The sequence below is a fragment of the Schistocerca americana genome, chromosome 3 (genome assembly GCF_021461395.2).
Source record: "Schistocerca americana isolate TAMUIC-IGC-003095 chromosome 3, iqSchAmer2.1, whole genome shotgun sequence".
Classification (NCBI taxonomy): domain Eukaryota; kingdom Metazoa; phylum Arthropoda; class Insecta; order Orthoptera; family Acrididae; genus Schistocerca; species Schistocerca americana.
The window spans coordinates 773,919,289-773,939,178 of NC_060121.1; the positions used below are offsets into that span (position 1 = coordinate 773,919,289).

The 19,890-nt window shown below is 41.9% G+C and overlaps 1 protein-coding gene across 1 annotated transcript in view; it reads right to left on the bottom strand.

Moving 5' to 3' along the window:
* Positions 1-19,890, bottom strand: part of LOC124606395 (putative cyclin-dependent serine/threonine-protein kinase DDB_G0272797/DDB_G0274007) — a 63,535-nt gene that overhangs the window by 15,211 nt on the left and 28,434 nt on the right. Inside the window, exons 2-3 of the mRNA XM_047138376.1 lie at positions 6,660-6,735; positions 1,386-1,602 (exon numbers count right to left, since the gene is read on the bottom strand). Of these exons, the coding sequence (XP_046994332.1) occupies positions 1,386-1,602; positions 6,660-6,735 (293 nt within the window). The remainder of the gene's footprint in view (positions 1-1,385; positions 1,603-6,659; positions 6,736-19,890) is intronic.

Consider the following 19,890-nt stretch of genomic DNA (forward strand, 5'->3'; position numbering starts at 1 on the left):
ACATGAGAAAAGTTTCCAACCGATTTCTCATACACAAACAGCAGTTGACCGGCGTTGCCTGGTGAAACATTGTTGTGATGCCTCATGTAAGACGGAGAAATGCGTACCATCAAGTTATCGACTTTGATAAAGGTCGGATTATAGCCTATCGCAATTGCGCTTTACCGTATCGCGACATTGCTGCTCGCGTTGGTCGAGATCCAATGACTGTTAGCAGAATATGGAACCGGTGGGTTCAGGAGGGTAATACGGAACGCCGTGCTGGATCCCAACGGCCTCGTATCACTAGCAGTCGCGATGACAGGCATCTTATCCGCATGGCTGTAAAGGATCGTGCAGCCACGTCTCGGTCCCTGAGTCAACAGATGGGGACGTTTGCAAGACAACACCCATCTGCACGAACAGTTCGACGACGCTTGTAGCAGCATGGACTACCAGCTCGGAGACCATGGCTGCGGTTACCCTTGGCGCTGCATCACAGACAGGAGCGCCTGCGACGGTGTACTCTACGACGAACCTGGGTGCACGAATGGCAAAACGTCATTTTTTCGGATGAATCCAGGTTCTGTTTACAGCATCATGATGGTCGCATCCGTGTTTGGCGACATCGCGGTGAACGCACATTGGAAGCGTGTATTCGTCATCTCCATACTGGCGTATCACCCGGCGTGATGGTGTGGTGTGCCATTAGTTACACGTCTCGCTCACCTCTCGTTCGCGTTGACAGCACTTTGAACAGTGGATGTTACATTTCAAATGTGTTACGACCCGTGTCTCTACCCTTCATTTGATCCCTGCGAAACTCTACATTTCAGCAGGATAATGCATGACCGCATGTTGCAGATCCTGTACGGGGTTTTCTGGATACAGAAAATGTTCGACTGCTGCCCTGGGCAGCACATTCTCCAGATCTCTCACCAATAGAAAACGTCTGGCCAATGGTGGCCGAGCAACTGGCTCGTCACAATACTCTTGATGAACTGTGGTATCGCGTTGAAGCTGCATGGGCAGCTGTACCTGTACACGACATCCAAGCTCTGTTTGACTCAATGCCCAGACGTATCAAGTTCGTTATTATGGCCAGAGGTGGTTTTTCTAGGTACTGATTTCTCAGGATCTATGCACCCAAATTGCTTGAAAATGTAATCACATGTCAGTTCTAGTATAATATATTTGTCCAATGAATACCCGTTTATCATCTGCATTTCTTCTTGGTGTAGCAATTTTAATGGCCAGTAGTGTAGTTTGGTGGAGTAGCATTTACATTCACAAGCAGCGTAGATCTTCCTGCGAGTGCTGAAGTGGCGCCAGTCCACTTACAAATTGTCAGACAAGAGTAGACCAAAGATGAAACCTTGTGGGGCGTCCGAGCGCGAGATTCTTACCTGTGAGTCCCCGGCGCGTGCTCCGGGTATGGGCGGCAGGCCGGCGCCGGCTCCCGGTGACGTCTGCTGCTGCTGCTGCTGCAACAGCTGCTGTTGATGCAGCAGCTGTTGCTGTTGATGCTGCAGCTGTTGCTGTTGATGCTCCAGCTGCTCCTCCTGCTGCTGTCGTCTGGCCTTTAGGTGGTCGGCAGCTGCCGCGGCACTCGCGAAGTGCGTCCTGGCACACGCACGCACACACGCACACGCGCGTCCTCACACACGCTTATGCGTATCCGTAGGATGTCGTGCCGGCGGAAAGTACCTAGAGGGCTTGTGGTTGGCGAGGGGCTAGGGAGAAGTGAAGGAAGGGATGCAAGGAAGCGTCAGTCCTGCAGATGCAGTGGCATACGCGTTAAGCATTTGTTTGACTATTTTAGTTTTTACTGAAAACCGAGAATTCTATTCTTCGTTTTACACTAACAGCGAGCATCCTTACATATTCTTTTTAATACTGAAGACGTAGAGTAATGTTAATTTCGAATTATTATTAAGTTACTACAAAAGCGTTGCAAGATATTTACACGTAGACAGCTGTTTGGAAAACACGATGACGAGACCTGGTGTCTTTTTAGGAGCGTTATTGTTATGCCAACGTACGTTTCGAACTCACAGCTTCATCATCACAGTCTCAACTCATATGTAAGGACCCTCGTTACGATGTCAACACGACAGTAATGTGTATGTCTGGTAATAATTTTTTACTGGTTACTTTTGTGTATGATAACACGTCACTCCCACATGTTATGCAAATGTCTCGAATATCACATTATCTTCTGTGACCTACAACATTGCACATCTCCGTCCAACTGAGCAGTTTTGGGGTTTCATGCAACAGTACAATATTTCATTCGATACTCTGGACCTTCAGATCTTCACTGGAGGACAGTGTATTCAGGTTGATGGCTGTCCTGCGAGACATCTACCGACTTATCATTATAAAACTTAAACACTGAATTGATTCTCTACGTATGGAAAAGTATGCGGTAGGTGAATTTTATTAGCAGGCCGCATAGGAGAAATAGGAAGTTTTACCACTATATATTGTAGTGAAATACAGTTTACGTTTTAATAAATGAAAAGCATCAGTTCGCTTTTGTTCTACAATATTTCTTTTATTGTTAACCGGTTTTCGGCTTACTAGGCCGTCTTCAGACATTTACTGAGTACTATCACCAAAGAAGTTAAATGTTAGCAAACAACATTGGAAGAGAAGTAACACTTCTAGACTGATGTAGAAAACATACAGTAAGTAACATTTTCCAATGAGAAAGTAAAAACTGAACACTACATAAATAGCAATGGAGTAGACAGGAAAACCTTTAGCACAAAATAGGAATAGTATGCCTACATAACAGTTTCAATTAATGAACAAAACAAATAAAATAAAATAAAATTAGTACTAGACAAGGCTTCATCAGGAGGTATGAAACATGGAGAGTGATACACAACCAATTAAAGAGACAGTTATCAATGTAACTATAGAATACATAAGGAACTTAAGCAATATCAATAAGATAAACAGAAATAAATAAATGTAGGAAAATTGAGGTGTTTGAGGGAACCTACAGTTTGAGAGTGCGGTGGTACTGCATTTTAACATTAATATTATAGTTAAAGCAGTGGTTGTGTAACAGTTTTCATTAAATAAATGAGCAAAGTAAAATATGAACAGTATTTGATTAGACAACTACAAGGGGTGTTAAACATGGATAGTAATACAAGTACCAGTTAAAAGAAAGCCTTAACTATTGAAACTACAGTCTATGTGGAAAACAAAGGCAACTTCAACAAAACAAAACAACTTAATGATTTCAGGAAAATGGGAATATGTTGGAAGAGAGAGTGTGGGAAGTAATGAACAACAAAGATGATTATATGAAGTTTAGGAGAGGGGAAGTGTTGAGCTGTGTCTGGTCATTTAGGATGAGATCTGGACTTTGAGCAAGATGTTTGTTAATTTCCAGGGCTTCCAGCAGGTTGAGTTTATGGCCTTTGTTTGCTAAGTGAAGTACATGGGACACTGGCTGGTAGTTGTGACCCTCACTCAGTACATGCTCAGCAAATGCAGAGTCTGAATTCTGCAACCTCCAGCTGCGTTCATGTTCAGCCAGCCTAGTGCTTTTCATTTATTATAATGTTGTTCTACTAACCACCGACGGAAGATTCTGTTAATATGAGTTTACGTTTTTTTAGAGTTAAATAGTCTTTGGAAACAGTAGTACTTTTAATACTTAAATGATGTTGTGGCTGAACAAAGAGGCCAGTGTAACCGTGCTGAAGGCCCAGATACGTCGCTGGTATTTCCAAGGAGAGGTCCTTGCAGGCGAGGCAATCGATAAGGTAGGCGGACCGCGTGATTCATGAGGCCGGCCACGCAACGCCTTGAGAAACCTCCCCCATCACCAGCGCCAACATCGTGATTGTCCGAACGCGATGTCCTGCACAGCATGCGCTACGAAACGCGTCTACTGCAGTGAGAACAACACACTTCAGATTTTTCTGCGAACACTGGAAATCGTATCAAAACACCTTTAAGAATTTTTACTGTGACGCAGAAAAGAAGTGAAATGTTTGCGTCTCGACACCAGGTCGATTTTAGCGTCACGTCGATGTGGTGGTTGTTACAGTTGCGGTAGTCAGCTGGATTAAAGAGCGGAGTGAAAACTTAGTGAAACTACGGAAATCGAGCCTGCCTGGAAGAAAACATAAGGCCCGCTCTCTTGTGAGCTGAAGTGAGTTGACATGCGAACGGTATACTCGTAACCAGTAGTAGACGGATTTAAATATCTATCTGCCAATTCACAAGCCAGATGCGGTCAGACTCCGTGCAGGGGTATTCATTCCTTAACTCCCTAACGATAATATGTTATTAAACCACGTTATCATGAAAAGGAGCGACCTGCTTCTGTAGCTTAACACGCCAGCGCGCTAGCTTGTGAGACAGGAAGTACGTAAAATGGGGGCAAAACTGCAAAACGATGCACTGGCCGCCGTGAATGCAGTCTTTAGGTGTTTTCTTAAAATGCAATGCCGCACAAGACAAATTTTATACGATTCACAGACATTTGGCGTACACGACTTCCCTCCATCCGGTTAACAAATGACGGCCGCGAGGGGAAGGGCACCTACCCACAAATTTAAAAGGGGAAAAATGCGAAATTATTAAAACAGCGGACGCAGTACGATGAGATAAACACTAGGAATGAGAGTAAAATAGACGGAAACAACATTAATGAGTAAAATCGTATTTGCCATTTTCTTCTAAAGGCTAAAATTTGTTACTGCGTCCACTCCTCTCTACTACGTGAAGTCCTCTTCATTTACTGGTATTTTTTTCAATTTTTTGCGTCCAATACATCTTATCCATTTCTACGTTTACCTTTCGTGTTGATCTCCTTTTCTTTCTGCTAATAAATATGTTAAATACCTTTTGTGTCTAAATAAATAGCCAATATGTACTCTGAGGTGACAAAAATCATGGGATACCTGCTAATATCGTGTCGGGCTCCTTGTTTCCCGGTTTAGTGGAGCAAGTTGACGTAGCATGGACTCAACAAGTCACTGAAAGTTCTCTGCAGAAATACTGAGGCAAGGTACCTCTATAGCCGGCCATAATCGCTAAAGCATTGTCGGTGCAGGATTTTGAGCACGAACTGATATCTCGATTATGTACCTTAAACGTTCGGTCGGATTCATGTCGGACGATCTGGATGGCCATTTGTCCAGAATGTTCTTCAAACCGATCGTGAAGAACTGTGGCTTGGTGACATGGCGCATTGTTATCCATAAAAATTCCATCATCGTTTGGGAATAAGAAGTGCATGAATGGCTGCAAATGGTCTCCAAGTAGCAGGACATAAACATTTGCAGTCAATGATGGGTTCAGTTGGATCAGAGGACGCAGTCCATTCACTCTAAGTACAGCCTACACCATCATGCACCCAGCACCAGCTTGCACAGTGCCTTTTTGACAGCTTGAGTCCATGGCTTCGTGGGATCTACGCCACACTCGAACCCTACTGTCAACTCTTACCAACTGAATCGGGTCTCATCTGACCAGACCACGATTTTCTAGTCATTTAGGATCCAACCATATCGCTACGAAGCGAGGAGAAGCGTTGTAGGTGCTGTCGTGCTGTTAGCAAAGGCTCTCGCATCGGTCTCCTGCCGCCTATGACCATTAGCGCCAGATTTCGCGGCACTGTCGTAGCGGATACGTTCGTCATACGTCCCACATTGATTTCTGCTGTTATTTCACGCAGTGTTGCTAATCTGTTAGCACTGAGAACTTTATGCAAACGCCGCTGTTCTCGGTCGTTATGTGACGGCCGTCGGCCACTGCGTTGTCTGCGATGAGAGATTATGCCTCAAATTTGGCCTTCTCGGCACACTCTTAATACTGGGAATCTCGAAATATTGAATTCCCTAACGACTTCCAAAATGGAATGTCCCATGTGTTTAGCTCTAACTACCCTTCCGCCTTCAAAGTTTGTTAATTCCCGTCATACGGCCATAGTCACGTCGGAAACATTTCACAGAAACCTCTTGGGTATACGTCACAGCTACGCCAATGCACTTCCCATTCATCCTTATGTACGCGATACTACCCACTTTAGTATATATATATATATATATATATATATATATATATATATATATATACCACAGTGAGATAAGGAAAGTCGAGACGAACAATATGATACTGGACACCAGCGGCCTATCAAGGCGGGAAACAACTTGAAGATGGCCTACAAAAGCTACCTAAGCTACAGTGCATGCGCGATGTGCGAGATTTCATTATTATTACGCCAAACCAGACGGTAGCTACTATATTTCGATCTACGATCCGAGTGTCGGATGAAAACTTTTCCATAGATTACCAAATTTGGCAGCAGAAGATCGGTAATTGTAGCCCAAATAATTTGGGAAGACATACGCTTCTTACGTGAATATTAGCTCTTGCTGCAGTATCTGAAAATGCTTGGCCATATCTATGGGCATCTGCAGGAGGACGCTATGACAGGACTAAAGTATGTAGTCGATAGGAAAATGGGTTCGCTTCTTATAAATACATTTGCGTGTCAAGCATTAAGTCTCGTAAGCAGTAACTTTTAAATAATTTTCTTTTATTTTTAATTCTTTTTTTTTTAAGTTTAGAAAGCGGTGTGCAGACGAGTGGAAGCCCAGCTGGGTGCGGTGAGCGTGCTGTCCTCCGTGTGGCGCTGAGCTACGCACCTGATGGAAGAGCGGAAGATCTCCGCGGTGTCCTTAGCGGGCAGTCCCCAGGGCGCGCATAGACCCGCCAGCTCCTCTGCACACACAGACACACGTGCACACTGCTGTAGTCACCACTTGCTCTACACCCCTTCTACCATATGTTAGAGAGCCTACATACAGAGAGGGTGGCCAGTGCTCTTTAACCCATAGAAACTATTTTCAGTCTGTATACGAAGGACAAACACGCAGGAACTTTAAAACAAGACACCCAGAACACCTAAGAGCCCTAAAAATTAACGGCATCCATATCACATTTGTTGACCACCTAATATTTAAAACATTAAAGGATCTTTACAGAAAAGGTAACATAAGCAGCTGAGGTGGCTTACAAACACAAACACACACACGCACACACACACACACACACACACACACACACACACACTGTAATGGTACTTGAATTACGCAACCATTATGGCACATCACATGAACCTCTCGATACCAGCAGTATTCTACTGTGTTTCTGTAAAGTAGTTAACATATTTCTGAGACAACATTCGGATTTGATTTCATTAATATAGAGGTACTTTGATACATCGATGTGTTTATATTGCAATGATATTATTCTTATGTGTATACTTTCTTTTGTCACTATGATCTTTGACGTACTTGTAACTCTTGATTTTTGGGCGCGTAAGCGATTATTAGTTAGTTAGAGAGTCGGACCTTAAAAAAGTCGTCTTGGACGTCATGTTGGAAAGACGCATATTGTAGTCAGCTTATAAAATGTGAACTTTAACAGTGAGGAAGATGTTTTCAAGTATGTTTTGTATTGTGAAGTGATGTTTTGTGCGTAACGTGGTATTGCAACAAAAGCAATAAAAAGGAAGTGTAACTTAAATTCGGAGTGCTGATTATTTTTTTACATCACCATTGTGCTAACTTTGAAAGGCTTAATCTTCAAGAAAGGTTTGTGAAGCGCATCTACATAACTTTTGAATATAGCAGAATAAAACCTAGGCCTCTTTGCATCCGAGCTTGGAATCATCACCACATAGATATTCGACGACTGAGCCATGATTTTCCAACGAGACCAGCGTGGGAAACATTATTACATGAAATGACTTTATTAACTGTGCTCTAATGACACCTGCCACATAATAACTTTGTTGTTGCCCGAAAATGCAGTATTTAGCAGCGTGAGCAACACCACAATCATTATTAAATTTTGACCTTTGTTGTGGTAGGGCTATTAGAACACAAAGTGAGAGAGAGAGAGAGAAGTAAACAAAATTCAAAATCCGCGGCAAATTCACACGGGGACAAATGAAAGCAGACGGGGTTAGGACACACAACAACATCGTGAACATAGCGTTTCACGAAGTGAAAAGGCGGCTGCAAAACCGAAAAAACTCAAAGTACATTTAATATGCGTCTGCAGTGCTCTCCCTCGGAACGAGAAAGGCGAAAGATCAGTCACAACAAAACGTGAGTAACAACAAATAAATACGCAAAACATGTTGCCACAACGAGATCACGTTTTTTTAAAAAATCATGGGATCGGTTATCTCAATAATAAAATTCACATTTACATCGCTTGGTTTGCAGATGACAAGTTATCAGTGCAGGACACCATACAGACAGTGCAGAAAAATATATAATGCAAAATCAAGGTAAGAACAAATACGAACAAAACGGTCTTTAGGCCTCATTTAGTTAGATCAGTTGCAACCTAAAATATGTTCACTTTTATACTTGTCCAATAAACAAAACCCACTGATGATGGCACAGAGGTGCTCAAACATGTTTGGGTAACAACGAAAAGGCGAAGCCTACATCCAAAAACATACACTACTGGCCATTAAAATTGCTACACCAAGAAGAAATGCAGATAAGCGGGTATTCATTGAACAAATATATTATACTAGAACTGACATGTGATTACATTTTCACGCAATTTGGGTGCATAGATCTTGAGAAATCAGTACCCAGAACAACCACCTCTGGCCGTATTAACGGCCTTGATACGCCTGGGCATTGAGTCAACAGAGCTTGGATGGCGTGTACAGGTACAGCTGCCCATGCAGCTTCAACACGATACCACAGTTCATCAAGAGTAGTGACTGGCGTATTGTGGCGAGCCACTTGCTCGGCCACCATTGACCAGACGTTTTTAATTGGTGAGAGATCTGTATCCAGAAACACCCGTACAGAACCTGCAACATGCGGTCGTGCATTATCCTGCTGAAATGTAGGGTTTCGCAGGGATCGAATGAAGGGTAAAGCCACGGGTCGTAATACATCTGAAATGTAGCGTCCACAGTTCAAAGTGCTGTCAATGCGAACAAGAGGTGACCGAGACGTGTAACCAATAGCACCCCATACCATCACGCCGGGTGATACGCCAGTATGGCGATGACGAATACACGCTTCGGGACTAGTGTAGCAGGGGATACAACCCGTCGGCTTTGGACAATGACGTCACAAGTCGCCAAACGAGAAGCGATTCTTCTTAGTGTTGTAGCTCCCTTCAGTAGCTGATAAGCATTTTTGGCTTTTTAAAAAAAAAATCTCACGAGATGGAATAAACAGATCCACTTTATTAAGCAATCAGTAAAAAACGAAACTGAAACATAACAGCAAAAGTGAAAATGGTAAACTGCTCTCTGGCGACTTGTCACGTCACTGTCCAAATCCGACGGGTTGTATCCCCTGCTACACTAGACCCCACGCTTCCAATGTGCGTTCATCGCGATGTCGCCAAACACGGATGCGACCATCATGATGCTGTGAACAGAACTTGGATTCATCCGAAAAAATGACGTTTTGCCGTTCGTGCACCCAGGTTCGTCGTTGAGTACACCATCGCAGGCGCTCCTGTCTGTGATGCAGTGTCAAGGGTAACCGCAGCCATGGTCTCCGAGTTATTAGTTCATGCTGCTGCGAACGTCGTCGAATTGTTCGTGCAGATGGTTGTTGTCTTGGAAACGTCCCCATCTGTTGGCTAAGACGTGGATGCACGATCCGTTACAGTCATGCGCATAAGATGCCTGTCATCTCGACTGCTAGTGATACGAGGCCGTTGGGATCCAGCTCGGCGTTCCGTATTACCCTCCTGAAGCCACCGATTCCATATTCTGCTAACAATCATTGGATCTCTACCAACGCGAGCAGCAATGTCGCGATACGATAAACCGCAATCGTGATAGGCTACAATCCGTCCTTCATCAAAGTCGAAAACGTGATGGTACGCATTTCTCCTCCTTACACAAGGCATCACAACAACATTTCACCAGGCATCGCCAGACAACTACTGTTTGTGAATGAGAAATCGGATGGAAACTTTCCTCATGTCAGCACGTTGTAGGTGTCGCCACCGATGCCAACCTTGTGTGAATGCTCTGAAAAGCTAATCATTTGCATATCACAGCATCTTCTTCCTGTTAGTAAAATTTCGCCTCTGTAGCACGTCATCTTCGTGGTGTAGCAATGTTAATGGCCAGTATTGGAGATAATATGTACGAGCCGACGGAATTTTTTTGCCAGAATTCGCGCGGCAAATATTGTCGCCTGTTGACTAGCACAAGACATGGATTTGACACTCACATTATAGCAGAGATGCTAGCTTGTTGTTTAGTACATGACTACCATTCATTTAACGGGGGGTAAACTAAGGTGTAGCGTGATACAGTATATGACCCATTTATTACAACGTTCCGGAAAAAATGGGATTCTATCGGGAGAAAAGAGTTTCATTTGTATTATTGTAGACGCTTTGAAGCGATTTGAGAGTTTCCTGCCTGGATATTAAATGTTAACGTTCGTAGCTTCTAAGCTACATATAATATTTTCCTTCCCATCTTAATATATTTAGATGGGATTACTGTCTTGTCTTGTACTGGAAAAATTCAGAAGACGTAAATCTGTAATGATGCTTATACACGCTAAAGAAGGAAAGCATGGTAAAACAATTTCACAGTAGCTGATTTTCGAAAACGAAACTTCTTTTATTACAGATATTCACATTTTTATGCCACTAGTAACTAAACATAAAAAGATTTAGATCCAGTATTTGTTAATTGGCGTTTAATTTCGGTAAAGGCAATTCAAATAAAAACAAAAAGAACATAATTACTGACAGCGAGAATCAATGCTGAGTGCTACCTTCTGAGCAACACGCGACGTTTCGATAAACACTCGAAATATTTCGTAGATAATAGTGCCGAGAGGTTTTTGTAGTTGATTTTTTTCCTCGCAAGACAAGAAATCTGTGTACGTGGTATGGAGTTTCCAAAAAGTCTGCAAAACAGTAATCCAACTCCAGAAAGCACCGAGAACATAATCGAGTGAGACCCTTGGCAAAAAAATTACGTTGCAGCTGATCAGCCAATTACGTGCGATTTCACCAATGGCCACACTCACTCTGTATGTAGGCTGCGTATCATATGTGAATCTTGTTTAGTACTAAAGGTCAGGATCTTACAGTACTTCTAAAACATGGCAAGCCATTCACGTTTACTATTGGCCATTACAGCTACAATACTAGAAAGAATAGGAAATTATTGATAATTGTGCATATAAAGGCTTCACCTGTCTCAGCCACTGGACAGTAGGGACGTACCAGACCCTCAGCAGCCCATGAACAGACGTTTCCACTTGGTTAGAAACCCACAGACCGTGCTGATCAGGCCAACATTCGAATACTGTCTGCAATGATGTAGGTCAGGACAGTACAGTCATCACGCGGTCTCGTGTTTAGCTTGTTGAAAGATTACGGCGCAGAGCCCTTGGATACAGGGTGCAGCCCTAATAGATGGAGTTGGTAAACAGAGGCTATGGTACGTTATTTAGCGCTACCTGTGGTGCCACGCTGTGCTATCCACCATATTTTCGGAAATCATTGTGTACAAGTGACTAAAATGAGGAAATACCATGGCGTGCAAATGATGTTCGGCTGATATTGGAAATAGATCACGTGACGTCCATTGCTCGCTCTGTGATGTGATCTTTGTCTCGCCAGATTTACGAAACTGTTGTTAAGGATTCGATAGCACTAAATATTTGTAACAAGCAAGACCATATACATAAATATGACTGCTACTCGTATCACTCGCAGCAATTTAAGCTGTAGTCTTAGGTTCTTCCCTAACCACGCCTTTAGAAATCGTGACATATTCGGAAAGAAACAGCGTGATATTTGTGTCAGACAAGAATGTAAACGTCATTGCTGCTCATTTCACCCGCAGTAATTTAAACTGTATTGTTAGATTCCTGTCTGACGACTTCCTCTGAAATCGCGACGTATTCGAAAAAAAAGGACGGTCAAATATTTGTGTCAAGAAAGAATATAAATATCATTCCTGGTTCTTTCACTCAGAACAATTTTATCTTTCCTTTCTTAATCGAAGTGAAGTCACGAAATCGAAGAGACTCATTTCTGACACAGCACGGTCTTATATGTAAATAACATCGAATATTGCGGAAAGTACTTCCTTTGCATGAATAAAAATGTCCAAGAAAGTAACAGAGCGAGGTGATGCAGTGGTTAACACACTGGACTCGCATTCGAAAGGACGACGGTTCAAACCCGCGTCCTGCCATCCTGATTAAGGTTTTCCGTGATTTCCCTAAATCACTACAGGCAAATGCCGGGATGGTTCCTTTGAAAGGGCACGGCCCACTTTCTTCCCCACCATTCCCTAATCCGATTGGACTGATGACCTTGCTGTCTGATCAGCTCTCCCAAATCTACCAACCAAGAACGTATTACAAAAACGAAGATGAAACAAGATTAGCAAGTACTAGAACGCGAACGTAGCTCCAAAGACTGCGTAACTGCACGTCTCTAACCACATGACCACATCGAACGCATAAAATTTCGTATATTATTAACGTTCATCTTAAAATCTCCTCGGGACTTTCACGTCTTATGTGCCTTCAGCTGATATTTAATTATAACGAACCTTTCCTTGAGTGAAGTGTTTGTGATAACTGTTCAACACGTCGGTGCCTTGAAACGACGTGCTATCACAACACGCGAGTTATAACACGGGAACAACGAAACACGATGAATCCCCACAAATGCAGTGAGCGAGGGACGTCACTTGACCGATTTAACCCGAACGTCAGACCAAAGCGTTCGTCGTTTCCTCATTTTAGTCCCTCGTTATTCTGTGGATGTTTTCAAAGCAAGATAGTACATGTACCAACTTGTAAGACAAGCAGTTACTGAATTTCCAAACAGAATTATGCCTAACGTTTCCGTAGCGAATAACTGCACTCACAAAAGCAATAAAACTACGAATGTATCTTAGTGTATTTAGAGAACGTACTGTTTGAAAATCCGTATTATCTGTTGGTGTCTTTGTACATTTGTGTTGTACACCAACACAGAAAGAACTTTCATGTATAACTTTACGTGAATATGTTCGTGAAGGAGCCGATCAAAAAATTTCCGTTTCAATGCGTTCCTGCGCCTATACGCAATGTAGCACGCCTCCGATGCGAGTATATAATCACCGACATGTAGGCAAGGGATTACTGTAACATTCACGTCTTTCCATCGTGCGTGTGGTAAATGTGGAAACGTGAACTATGGTGACGTTGTTAACAGAATCAACGAGTTGTTGTTCTTTTTCTGGCTGCCTAAGGTCAAACACCGGTAGACATCCACCAGAGAATGAAGAATGTGTAAGGGGCAGCATGTATGTCGAAAACCACCATTGTGGAATGGTGCGCCAAGTTCCGTGCTGGTCGTGGTTCGACACAAGACGCTGGTCGATCTGGAAGGCCAGTCTTTTCCATTATGAACAAATGGGAAACAGTCGAGCATCCGCCCTAAAGTTCTGATCTCCCCCAACGCGATTATCTCATCTTCGGTCCCTTAAAAAAGGCCTTGTAGGGTCGAATTCCCATCGGACGTGGATGTGCAGCAGGAAGGTACGAACTTCACGAAAAAGGGCACGGAGTTTTACCTGATGGGTATCTTATCTTCAACGTGGTGCGTTGGTGGGGTGATTGCATCAAACGTTGTTGTTATGCGTTGTACGCTGCGTATGTTCACAGCACAATAGATCAAATTAGATTAGATTTACTTTCATTCCAATTGATCCATAGTGAGGAGGTCCTCCAAGGTAATAAACATGTAATAGAACTACTACAATACTTATTTACAATGAACACATTACTGAACTGAAATGGTTCAGAAGTATATACTTATTTACAATGAACACATTACTGCACTGAAATGATGCAGAAGTTAGATTGTACTTATTACATACAAATCAGTTGGTTCTACTGAGAAATTCGTCAGTGGATTAGAAGGAGTTGGCCATCAATAAATCCTTCAGGCTTCTCTTAAACTGAATTTCATTGCTTGTTAAGGTTTTTATAACTGCTGGCAAGTTATTGAAAATGTGTGTTGGTGAATAATGAACACCTTTTTGTACAAGAGTAAGTGACTTTAAATCCTTGTGAAGATTATTCTTATTTCTAGTATTGATTCCATGAACTGAGCTCTTGGTTTGAAAAAGTGATGTGTTTATAATGACAAATTTCATTAAGGAATAAATACATTGGGAAGCAGTAGTTAGTATCCCTAGTTCCCTAAAACAGGCTTCTGCAGGATGTTCTTGAGTTCACATCACGTATAACTATTATAGCAAGCTTTTGTGCCTGGAAAACTTTAGCTTGTCTTGATGAATTACCCCAAAAAATAATCCCATGTGATATAATGGAGTTAAAGTAAGCATAGTATGCCAGCTTCTTTATTTTTATATCCCCTATGCCTGACTCAGTTCACATTGCAAATAGAGATTTGTTAAGACACTTCAACAGTTCTGTGGTATGCTCCTCCCAGTTGAATTTATTATCAAGCTGTAGTCCCAAGAATTTAACGCTGTCTACTTCTTCTATCTGCTTGTCATCATATGTTAGGCATATACTCGTGGGATACCCCTAAGGAGGTCTAAAATGCATTTAGTGTGTTTTTTCAAAGTTTAGTGACAAAGAATTGGCTAGGAACCATAGATTAATATCCACAAATATTTTTTTAGCCGATCTTTCTAAGACTACATTTTATTTGCTATTTATTGCAGTGTTTGTATCATCGACAAACAAAACAAACTTGGCATCTGGTAATGTTACTGATGAAAGGTCATTGATATACACAAGAAAAAGTAAGGGCCCTAAGACAGCAAAAAATGGTTCAAATGGCTCTGAGCACTATGGGACTCAACATCTTAGGTCATAAGTCCCCTGGAACTTAGAACTACTTATACCTAACTAACCTAAGGACATCACACACACCCATGCCCGAGGCAGGATTCGAACCTGCGATCGTGGCAGTCCCGCGGTTCCGGACTGCAGCGCCAGAACCGCTAGACCACCGCGGCCGGCCTAAGACAGCACCTTGTGGGACCCCACATGTAATTAGTTCCCAGTTGGATGATGCCTGATAGCTTAATACATGTCTCTTTCTTAATAACATCCTTTGTTTCCTGCTAGAGATATAAAGATATAAGCTTTGAACCATTTTACAGCATTTCCTGTTTCACCTTAATGTTCAAATTTACTTAAAAGTATATTGTGATTTACACAGTCAAATGCCTTTGACAGATCACAAAATATACCAGTTGTCTGCAATTTTTTGTCTAATGAATTAAGTTCATTTTCACTGTAAGTGTAGATAGCCTTCTCAATATCAGAACCCTTTAGAAATCCGAATTGCGACTTTGACAGTATGTTATTTGTCATAAGATGGTTATAAAGCCGATTGTACATTACCTTTTCTACAATTTTTGAGAATGCTGGTAAAAGTGAAAGTGGATGGAAATTTGGTGCTATTTCTTTATCCCCCTTGTTAAACAGTGCCTTAACGTCAGCATATTTCAACCATTCTGGAAATATTCCACTGATAAACGACTGGTTACACAGATAGCTTAACATGTTACTTAATTCAGAATCACATTCTTTAACTTTGTTGACATTTCATCATACCCACTAGATGTTTTTGATTTTAATGATTTTATGATGGTCATTACTTCTGCTGGGATAATGATGGTTAACTTCATATTATGGAAGTTACTTGAAATGTCTGTCTGAGCTATTCCATAACAGCATCTACAGAATCTGACAACACCACCTTTTCAGTAACAGTTGTAAAATGTTTGTTAAAAAGTTATACAATGCTATACACATCTGTCACCAATGTATCATTTACTCTTAATGCTATTTGTCCCTCTTCATGTCTGGTTCAACGAGTCTCCTCCTTTACTATATCCCACAATGTCTTTATTTTGTTATCTGATATGACTATCTTTTTGTTGTAATATATTTGCTTTGATGTCCATATTACAGTCTTTAATATTTTGCAGTATTTCTTGTAATGTGCTACGGCATCGACATCATAACTGTTTCGGATTGACAGATACAGTTTTCTTTTTGCTTTACGATGTACCTCTATTCCTTGAATAATCCATGGCTTCTTTGTAGACTTTGCTCCAACCTTGGTTAGTTTTGAGGAAAACAGTGTTCAAATAAGGTAAGCACTTTATTAGCAAAAGTGCTACATTTTTCAATCATGCCATGATCACTGTAAACACCACTCCAGTGAATGTCTCTGAGGAGCATCCTAAAATAATCAATTTTTTGCTTATTGATTACCCTCTCGAGCTCAGATTTAACGGATTTTATATCCTGTTCAGTATTAACATTTAAGAGAAGGAACTGCATGTCATGGTCTGAGAGGCCATTCACTATTGGTTTTGCAATATAATTTTGTTCATTGGACTTTTCTGTAAAGATATTATCAATGGCTCTTTGTGAGAAATTGGCTACCCTAGTGGGTAACTTTACAGTGGGAATTAAGTCGAATGATAGTGTTACTAACTCAAATAAGTTCTTATTGGGAGAGTCTTTAAGGAAATCTGCATTGAAGTCACCTGAAACCACTATTTCTTTGTTTTTGATTGTTAAATGGGCCAGTACAGCTTGAAGGTGGTTTATGAACAGATTAAAGTTACCTGCAGGTGCTCGATATACAATTAATTTCATGAAGGATTTATTGTGAAATTCTACTTCTGTTGCACATGCTTCCATATGCTGTTCTAGGCAAAATTTATGAATGTCTATGTTCTTAAATTTATGGCAGTTTCTGATGAATGTGGCAACTCCTCCTTTCTCCATTTCTGCTCTACAAAAGTAAGATGCCAACCTAAATCCTGTAACACTTAAAAGTTCTATATCACTGGTCACATGATGTTCAGAGAGGCGGCTTATGTCAGCTGGGTTTGAGGACTCTAATTCATCTATGCAGAAAATTAATTCATTAAATTTATTTCTCAGTCCTCGAATATTTTGATGCAATAAAGATAGCTGACATTTCTCATTGACTGAGTTAAAATTGGGTAGAGTTGAAATTTCTGCTGACTGTTGAAAATTTTTAACCAGTAGCTGTTTATGCTGATGCAATAAGCTAAAATTATGTCTTTTGGTTTCTTTCTCAAACTGAAGGCTTGTCTCAATCATAACCTCTCTTAAAACTTGGTTTCTTTCTGACCTCCCCACCCTAAAAAAGGGTATTTTCTGAACCCTATAGCCACTGGTATTTTATCACTCATGACAGTGCCAGCCCCCTTTAACTTTCCTGCTATTTTCCTAGTCAGTTTACCGTTCCCTTTCCTAAGGGGTGAAGGCCATACCTAGTATAATCCCACCTACTGAGAGAATCAACAGGAACCACACCAATATGTGACCCTGCGCCCGACGTAAGCAGCTGCTCCAACTCCAAATTAACTCTCTTGACAGAAGAGTTCAAATGAGATCGGTCATGACGCACAAGAACAGATACAAACTCAACACTAGTATGCTTCGATGCTGATGCAATCTTTGCCAGGTCACACTCTATTCTGTACACAGGATCTCTGTCAGCACTATTACCTGGCCCACCCACTATAGCCACGGTGTCTTCCTTAGTGAAATTTTTGCAAAGCGACCCTAAATCCTCTGTCACCTGCTCCAGACCAGCACTAGGTTTAAAAAAATTGGTGATCTGGTATTCTGATCCTGGTTCATCCTGCAAAAGTTGGACGCCACCTCTTCCATGGGAACTACCTAACAACAACCCTTGCTTTCTCACTACTGATTTCCCTACATTCTTACTTTTCAATTTGCTGCTGAAAGTTTGTTGTGCCCTGTCTACAGCTACATCTGCTTGAGGCTCACCAGCTTCTAACTGAAGCAACAGGTCAAATCTATTTTCCACATTCACCACGAAGCTGTCAGATAAAGTTCTAGGCCTGCTCCTCCTTTTGCCTGTTGCCACTTCCCACCTCTCTTTACCCTTCTCCCTCCTTAACCTGTCAAGATCTCTCCTGGCCTTGTCTAACTCAGCCTGAAGGGCGGCAATTTTCCCCTCCTGTTCTAGTACCTTCCTATCTCTACTACATATGCTACAAAACCACTGATGAGTCTCATTTACTTCTCCTATTCCCACGTCACTAAAGTCACCCATATGGAAAAAAACTACAGCACCCGTCACACTAAAGCCCCGACCTAACAGTCCTACGGCAAGTCAAGCACTTTTCACTCATGGTAAACCTAATATTTTATTAAGAATAAGTCAGTTAAATCACAGATAAACACGAAAATGTGATTCCACAGATTTGGCCTATACGCAACTGTATGTAAACAAAAACAACAGTGCAAAGTTTCTGAAACAGCAACTTAAACTTGCACTGCCGATAGTTGGTTCCCTATCTCAGTATAATCTGTTGTGGACCCACTGTCACCTGCTTCAGTTTTACCCAAAAGGTCTGATACACCCTATATTGCAAATGGTTCAAAATGGCTCTGAGCACTATGGGACTTAACTTCTGAGGTCATCAGTCCCCTAGAACTTAGAACTACTTAAACCTAACTAACCTAAGGACATCACACACATCCATGCCCGAGGCCCCTATATTGCTGCAGGTAGGTGTTTCTCCGGTTTACAGGTAGTATAACACGGTATTTTTACAAACATCCACCATTCAAATGCGGTTCTGAATGAGAAACCCGCTACTTAATTTGTGTATGCCAATTCTCCTACCTACTTTGTATTGTTACGCAGAAATGCTAGTGATTTTCATACCGAATCATGTAGCACATGCATCACAGTTCGACACTTGTCACAGGCCGCCTTTACGGCGCTGCAGTTTTAATGACAAGCAGTATAACCGTAATTTCTGGGGAATGGTGATAGGGAGGCGAAGCACCGCGTGTTCAGCTCATCCTGTTTTTCTTGAGCGTTATTTTCTCGGTGAAACTAATGAGCGCCTTCTTGACAGCGCTTAGGCCGTGTGTAGCTGCTTGTTGGTCATGGTATTGGTATATGTCACTCTGCTGGCTGGAATTAGGTGCTATGTGGTTGGCTGCTATGGAGTGGACAGTCGCTACATTGAATTCCTCTTAAACAAGAATTTCGTGCTTCGGAGATTGCAACCGAACGCTGTTATTGTCTACGTATATAATGTCTTGTCGAGATCTGATATCTTTAATCAGTAATTTTTCTAAAAGTTAGATTAGAATGGTAAAATACGATTAAATTATTTGTCTGGAATCATTTCTGCACTGGCTGATTCGCTCCTTAATTCGATATTAATTACAAAATAGTTTAGGTTTTCGTGGCCATTTATTGACAAACTGCCTATTGGGTTCTATCTGGGTTCTTCTTCCGACGTCTGTTTGACGATTTTTCTGATAATTCCTGCCACTCTTGCTGGCGAAACGTCAGAAAAACCGTCAAACAAACTTCGGCCCAAGAACCTGAGACAGAAGTCAACATTCAGTTTGTCAAAAAGTGTCCACGATAGCCTTAACAATTTTGTACTGCGCCTCTACTGGAGAACATCTCCAGATTGTCGCGACGCCTTGACCATCGACGGCAGAAGAAAGCGCGATTGATGTCCTCTCTCGCGTTTCTGACGCGGTGGCGGGATGAAGGTGCGACACCAAACTTCTTGAAATGTAAGTACCCGTTAACCACCGCCCAAGCACATCCTATCTACGCCAAAGTGGAACGAGCTTTTCTTCATGAGTGAATTCATGCAACACGGAGATATTTGGGGAGAACGGATGGGAAACTTTTGACCATTTTCACGAACTAGATATCAGAATGTATCAAGACGACTAGGACAAGATGACGGCATCACACAAAGGAGTACGCAGAACGAATCCGAGCGTTGCACTAAGCACAGAAGAAAAAAGGTTG